Below are 8,012 nucleotides of genomic sequence, written 5' to 3' on the forward strand. Positions count from 1 at the left end.
AAAAAAAAAGAAATAAATAAAAGAAAAAGGAAGAAAATGGGGGACAGGGGCAGAATAACCAACCATCTGCTACATAGTAGATAATTAAAGAATTTTTTTTTTGAGGGAAATCTGAAGATATAAACATGCAAAGCTAAAATCTGTAAMGAAGCTGCTCTAAAAATAAAATCATAAAAGCTAGTTTTATGTGAATTGTGATTTATAAAAAGAAAGAAATGTTTTCAGTAACTCATACTGCAAATACTGTGAATTTTTCTTTTCAAGTTGATAGCATTTTTAGACATYAGTATTTTACTAAATTGTACCTAGAGTATTGTTAGATAGCAAAAAGAGTATAAAATATCTTCGTGTGGTTTTAGATATGTTAAATGTTAGTATGGGCAGTTCTCAATTCTCCATATTCAACTGGTAGTATCAAAACGTACACAGTGTTTGTGTAAGACTATTTCTCTGTGGCTGTCTTTTTGTAAAGGATCCAAGAGTATATTTGCATTAGGTTAACTTTTCACCGTTCTGAGTATATAGTTCATCGTAGTGTTAGATACCTGTGGAGATGATATATTTGAAATGTGTATCTCTAACAGTAATATATATTTCAATATTACAGATTTAGAAATGGCCATTGCCTACTGGAATTTAGTACTTAATGGAAGATTTAAATTTCTAGACTTATGGAACAAATTTTTGTTGGTAAGTTTAAATCTTTATATAAACTGGACTGCAGTAGTTTGAAAATGTCAAAGATGAGTATGTTTACATCTTTGAATAGATGGGACAGATAGTTTTGACATGGATCCCCAGTACTACAGTCTGTAGTGTGTACAAGAAAAATATGCTTTGGTAATACGGATATGTCCAAGATAATAATACTGAGTTGATAAAGGTTTTAAAATGTTTTTTTAAATACAAATTTTCCACCTGTTAACATAGGAGCATCATAAAAGATCGATACCTAAGGACACCTGGAACCTTCTTCTAGACTTTAGTACAATGATAGCAGATGATATGTCTAACTATGATGAAGAAGGTAAACACTTCCATTTTCTTCTTCCTCTGTTTTATGCTATATTTATCATTGTGTATCTGCTTTGGCACAGCTCCTCTAATAATGGTGTAATTAGAATATCGGTGATGATGAAAAGTCCAGAGTTAAAAGGACTATCTTAATGCATGTTGTTAYTGTTATTTATTACCACAGGTTTAAAAAAGAAATGCTAATACTCTCCAAAAGCCCTGTTCATTTCTTTTGCTTTCTAAACTAAGATACTAACTTCTTCTTTGTAAATCAAACCAYGATATCTGTCCATTAAAAACACAGATCCTCTATCAGTGTAGTTCTTGGCATCTTCAACAAAGTAATTGGTTCCTGGCCTGTGCGGTTTGTTTGTTTGTTTTACAGGGCTCCTCGGATTATTACATTTCTTAGCTGAGAATATATTTTTTTTTTAATTTGATTGTTTTGATTTATGGGAAGATATTCCATATTTAATAATATTGAAGCTGGCAGTGTACAGGGATCACTAGACATAAGTTATTTTTACAAATAGTGTTTCTTCTAAGGTTTTGTATTGATCTTTCCTCTTCCGGTCCATCTACAGCCAAGAACAACTAATTACCTTCAGTTGTTGGCTGCAGATCACTTCGAGTGGAAAAAACTAAACTTCTGGTTCCTCCAGTCTGGGGGAAGTGAACTTTTACAACTTTGTTTAATAGTTATAAAATAGTTATAAACTTTTGTTTAATAGTTATAGACATCCCTTTATCATCAAGCAAATGAACTGCTGCCATAATAGTGTAGTTTAGAAAGAGTAAAGATGTTTTTTTAAAATCTTTTCATTCCAAATGTTATTTTAAAACTTCATATGACCTCTTTGGATGTCATTTTCCTCAATACATAAAATATTGGTATGCAGTATAACTGCCTTTTGATAAGGAAGATAGAGGAGTGAGTATCGTGTAGTACCAGTACTCTATGGCATTGGCTATAGAAGTACATTTTGTTGTTTTCGAGCGTGGCTATGTGTGCTGATTCCAACAGAGGAGCATTACATTYGTAAAAAATCATGTTTTGAGCTGGAAATGTTGTAGTGTGCCACATTATGCTGCTGTTTAGAGCATAAGCTTCTTAAATGTTTTTGAGTGCTGTATGAACTGTTGCAATGCTGGAGACCAAGTCTGAGTTCTGGTTCCACCAACAGGACAGCTTGCTGTTAAAATTTTGTTAGCATGTATTTTCTGGTCAAGTTTATGTCAAAAATATGACCCCTGATGCATTGTAACTGGGTTTACGTGAAGGAGAAATCTTTGAGCTGCTCGTAAATTTCAAGCAGTTGCATCAAATTATGTATTTTTTTGCTTGAAACTTAAGACAGGATACTAAATAACTTGTTTAGAGCTGAAGCTTTAAGCAAAAATGTTTTGTTGACCTGATTTCTTATTATCTGGGCTTTTATTTCTTTTAGGGGCATGGCCAGTTCTTATCGATGACTTTGTGGAATTTGCACGCCCTCAAATTGCTGGGACAAAAAGTACAACAGTGTAGCACTAAAGGACCCTTCTAGAGTGTACATAGTCTGTACAAATACATGAAATGGAAAATTGCACAGTCAATTTCTGCTGGCTGGACTGAACTGAAGATCAATCCTCACAATATGGCTGAGGGTTGAGACAAACCTTTAAGGATACATCTTGGACCATATCATATTTCATTCTTCTACTGGTGGTTTGGGCTTTTCTTCTAGTCTGGACCGCTCTTGCCCGTTAAAATTCCAACATTGTGGATTTCATCATGGATTCTTTTTTTTTTTCTCTTTCTTTTTTGTGGACCACCCTAGTTTCATCTCCCATAAGTCTTAGAAGCTTTATAATTATTTTGAGGTTTCTGGTTTCACATAAAGCACAATGCTGGTTATCATCAGACAATTTGTTGTATGACATCTGAATTATACAGATCAACATCAAAACACTTTTTTAAAAAAAATCCTTAAATATACACTTGGGGCTAGTTGCAAAGACTGTATTGATAGCACTTCCTATAAGAGTGATATATTTAAGTGTACTGGGTCCGATTTTTTTTTTTTCTGGAAAAGTGCAGGTATTGTCTAAGTGAGGTTTGAGTATCTGATAAAAAAAGAATTGCAGAAATAATCAACAGAACCCAAGATTGTTGATATTGGGGTATCCAGGTGCCTATCTGAATGGTTTGATTGTACATCAACTGACTGTGAAAACAGTTGAAGTACTACACAACTACTGTGCACTTACAGCACCCGCGTGTAATGTTATAGTCAGCCTTCAGTGAGCGTCATTGAGATGAGCTGTGTGTGTAATGGTAGAATCTAATAATCTCTAGCTTATTATCTAAGAAATCAGATTTCATTACAGTTTTGAAATGCTTATCTGTCTGTCTAGGAAAGGTTTTTCATTTCTGTGGAAATCTAAAACTTGAATATACTGAATTTGTGTCTTAAATGTTTGCTACACAATACAGTATTTTAAATTTGGCATGGAATTTTTATGGCTAAGGTATGAAGAAACAAATGACCCTGGTATTCAAGAAGGTTGAGTTTGATATGAGTCTAGGTTTTGAAATGATTATGTTGAGACATAAGTTAAATCTTTAACATATAGGTACTGCTGTTGTGGATGACACCCATTTTTAATTACTTATTTTGTTGAGCTTTCCTTAAATTGACATATCATTGTGGTTGCCAAATACAGAAATTAAGAGTAAAGCTTTCCCAAAAAAGCACAGGTCAGATATGAAGTACTAGACTGGCTTTGTTTGCTTAAATTATTTTGTTGATCCACCATTACTTCTCACTGCATATAACTAAAACATTCGTTTTGTTCAAAGCAGGTTTTATCAGATGTGATTACTCTTTATTTTTAACCTTACAAGAGCTCTTGAAGAGCTGCTTTCATGCTAAACATGCTTTTTTACTCCTCAGTAACTTGTGAAGAGATTTGTTTTCTTGAGATAAATACCATTCTGGAAAATGCCACGCTCCATAGAAAAGGAGGAGAGAAAAAGAAAGATGATAGTTATGAGTAAGGATAGAGGTTTGAGTCCATGCTCTAAATAGTCCCRTGTTAAGGCCAGAATTATTTTGAAATGAGTGATTGGAACTTGCACTGAAGAGCAGAACACTTTTATGCGGATGCTAGAAGTATTTTAGGAAAAATTTGACTATTATGTACTGCTAAAAATTTTATTTGTATGCCTTGAAGTTGACCGTCAGGTTAGCTCCCCTCATATCAGTGCCCTTTTAAGAAAATCCAGTTGTGCATTTATTTCAAGAATACAGTTCTACAAAAGTGTTACAAACTTACTCCAGCTCCTGGAATTGGCTATGCCAAAAATGTGTGTTTTGCTGCTTTCAGTATTTCCTTTCTCAGTTTTGTGTAAATATAAATGGGGACTTGAAATTATGGGGGGGAAAAAAGCTCTACAAGGTATATATGCGTGCTGTTTTCTGTCTTGAGGGTTTTGGTACAGTTTCAGATTGATTAGTTCGAGTATGCTGTGTTTTGATATGAGAACTAACTAGCTTTTTATCCCAGTACAGACTCTTCCCTCCAAAAGTCTGATATTGGTTAGTGGCATGATGCCGTGGTGTTTTAAAGAATATTCCTTTTGAATGCAAGACCTTTTCAACAAAATAGTGTTGTCATCAGTTTGGTACTATATGCTTATAATTACTGTGTAATTATAAAAAAAAAGACATAAAACTTTGATTATGTTGCAGAAAAGGGTTATTTGTGCTATGATGGCATCTTAAGAATTTTTCAAAATGAATAACTAAAGTTGAAAGAAACATTGATATAACAGGGTGTTCAAAGGACAAAATGCCTGGTTACAGGGAATATTTTGTATTGAAAAGTGCTCAGATGTGGCCATGTGTTTTTTCCTTTATATATTTGTGTGGGGTTTTTGTTTTTTTAATGCAGACAGTTGCTTACTTGGATTGCTTTAATTCATAAGTGCTTACGTCCTCAATTTGATGATCTCCCCATAATGGATCAATCTAATTTTGCCAAACATCAGAAAAAGGTGAACACCTGAAGTTTGTAACCTGTTTTTTATACATTAAAGATGTGTTTAAAAAAAAATTAGAAGTGCCCTGATATAAACACTTAAACTCAAGATTATATTTAGTAAAAAACATCATTTACATATCTCTGTAAGTTCAAATGTAACTTCTTACAATCCCTCTCATTACCAACAGAGGCAATAAAGCTCCAGTGAAATTGCCATGACTAAGTCTTCTCATGCATTGCTTCAGTCTGTTCTTTGTGAGACTTATTTCTKGACCCTCCTTTTAAGGAGGTGGGGGAAGTATGGAATATTTATCTCCTGTTTAAAACATGCACTCTATTGACAAGTCTTTTTTTCTTTGGTGGATGGGAGGGGAATCTAAAAACTGATGCAACATCTTGCCTGCCCGCTTGTTCTAAATGTTTACAAGTACAAAACTTACCCAGCTCTGCTGCACTGACATTACCTAGTATGCGATGAAAGATACCACGCACAGTACGTTTGATCAAATGGGGTTGCTTGAAGGCTACCATACGTAAGTTACTTTGTTAACAGGTTGATTGATTAAAAAGAGTCATTGACTTATGAATTGCTTCAGAACTTTTTTACAATGAAATCTGTACCGAGAAATCCTTATTTAAGAAAGATCCATTTTTTTAAGAATGCATTTAATAAACTTTTGTCATTCACACTTTATTTTAATAATTTGCCAGGAGTCTCTGTAGATTTTATTTGAATGTAACACTTTTTCCTTAAGCCTATGGTGCCATTCAGTCTTCTGAGCTAAGAGCTGACCACCCCATTAAATAGCTGATGAAATTATAATATGGCAGTGTACCAAGAATAGACATTTGTGTTATAATACTGAGCTGAGTGTTTTAGCATGAACGTATTAAGGTATCTGCATGAGTAAATGCTTAGAGAGGTTTTTCTCCCTGCAATTCARATAGACACCTGTAACTCAAACTCAAGTCTGTGTCTTTAAACTGGTGCAGAATCAACTCCATATTTTGGAAAATTATTCCAACAACTTGTCCTCAAATGAACTATGCTGTGTTGCAGTCCCATATTTTTCCAAGGGTGACTTGCAGTCAGCTGCTCTCATTCTGCTCTTTTCTGTGAGAATAGTCAGCTACTGCCGTGTCCTTTTTTATTTTCTTTTGCAGGGAGGTAGCTGTAATAAATGTTCCCCCACTTGTTACTTCCTCCTCTTTGAAAGGAGGAGAACACACCTTTGTATTACTGTGCCTTGTTTATAAGGGAAACTCCTCTTGCCCCAGAGCATCTTCTGGTTTTTGTGTCATTTTAGCCAAATCTAGACCAGGTCTGAATTCCCTTTCAAGGACTTCTAACAGAAGGGCTTGAAGAGAAAAACTGCTTTCCTTGTTTATCAAGGTATAGTGAGTAATACTTATTTTTGAAAGCACTACCAGGCAGTGTTTTAGCACTGATAGAAGGATTATTTTTCACCCTAAACTTCTGCTCAATAAAATTTTCAAAATCCCTCTGCTTTCCTGGCTCTTCTTTCAAATGGGAAAATCAACCTGTTGGTGTGAAGGTTGCACTACTCCTGTCACAGGACTGAGGTGACAGAAGTGGGGTGGATGTGACTTCTGTGTGTGAGGCAGAGGCTAGTTTTTTTAACGGGATCTGTATTGCCTAATGCGCAGGACTCCCCAGGGCCACAAGACACGATGCGATGCTTGACGTGATCCTGAACAGCACTGAGAATGCCAAGACGTTGAAGAGGTGGTTTGTACCTGTGCCAGTGTTGTGTTTGGCTTCAGCATCCATCCTCCCTGGGGCGACGCGAGCAAACGGTCTTCCGCTGTTTTGATGTCACCAGGCAGCAAGGYGACTCCTTAAGGGTGATGTGCTGGAGGCACAGAGGAAGCCTGCACTGCTGTTTGCTGCTGGAGGGGAGGATGGAGGGACTTGGGCGGGCTGARCTTAAGGTCAAGGCACTCAGGAGGGTGCTGTAAAAGCTGAAACCGTGTGTAAAGGAAGAAAAAAGATGTTAAACTGACAGGTTTATGTAAAACATTCAAATTAAACTGCTTGCCTTCTAAACTCTGTATGCAGAGTATGGCCGCCCAAGCCCACCTTCCTCCGCGCAAGGGCTCAAAAGACAACGAGCAGGAGTCAAAGTCCTACAGCGTCAAACCCCAGGGCGAGCGGGCTGGTGTTGAGAAAACCCACGGGGCGGGTGGAGGACGAGGATGCGAAAGCTGCGCTGGGAGAGCGAGGGGCTGCAGCAGGGAAGCCCAGCAACGCCTCAGCGTGGGACGTTTGTCCGAGAAGAAACTGGGGTGAAGCCGGTGCTGGAAGCTGCTGCTGAGCAAAAGCCCTGGGAGGATCCGGCTCAAACTGTGGCGGCCAGGAGAGGGATCATGGAAGAGGGGCAATGGGCAAATGGGTGTCTCCCAAGGAGCAAGCGTGCTGCAGGCCACGGCACTGTTACAAACGAGATTTTGGGACGTGGGCAGGGAGGAGGTGAAGGATAGGGAAAATTAGAAAAAAACCCAGCTCCCAAACCTTGATGACACCAAACGATGCAGAGTCACAGCTTCACCTCTCCCCTCCYGAGTACTATTCCTTGCCTGAATTAATAAAAATTAATTATATACTGAAAGCTTCAAGACAAACATAGCAGAGAGGATGACACCAGCTGGTTCCTTGAGTGTTCGATCATTTGAGATTATTCTGGTCTCGCMCCTGAGCAAATAGGTTCAGTTCTGGGCTTGGAAATGCTGCTGCAGCAGCTCTGGAAATGTGCTGAGCAGGTYGCTGAAATGCGTGAGACCATTTTGGTACAAGGTGTGATAAGCAGGAACCAGCTCGTGGGGCCGGGACTGCCCTGGCTGAAGCGTGGAGCCCACTGGTGGGCAGGCCAGCGGGGGCAGCTGCTGCACTCGAAGTCTTGTTATGGACCCAAATAAACAAACAAACTCTCCCCCCACCAAAATAAATAAAT

General features: G+C 37.7%; 1 protein-coding gene across 1 annotated transcript in view; it reads left to right on the plus strand.

Annotated features, from left to right (window-relative positions):
- The window catches only part of DCUN1D1 (defective in cullin neddylation 1 domain containing 1), a gene marked incomplete at its 5' end in the record, with an annotated part of 19,650 nt that extends 14,391 nt beyond the window's left edge, over positions 1–5,259 (plus strand). The window contains 3 exons of the mRNA XM_085307107.1: positions 608–690; positions 931–1,027; positions 2,463–5,259. Coding sequence (XP_085163233.1) covers positions 608–690; positions 931–1,027; positions 2,463–2,542 — 260 coding nt within the window. The remainder of the gene's footprint in view (positions 1–607; positions 691–930; positions 1,028–2,462) is intronic.
- Positions 5,260–8,012: the final 2,753 nt, after the last annotated feature.

The sequence above is a fragment of the Rhea americana genome, unplaced genomic scaffold (assembly GCF_003343005.1).
Source record: "Rhea americana isolate MKP2758 unplaced genomic scaffold, rheAme1 scaffold_253, whole genome shotgun sequence".
Taxonomy (NCBI): domain Eukaryota; kingdom Metazoa; phylum Chordata; class Aves; order Rheiformes; family Rheidae; genus Rhea; species Rhea americana.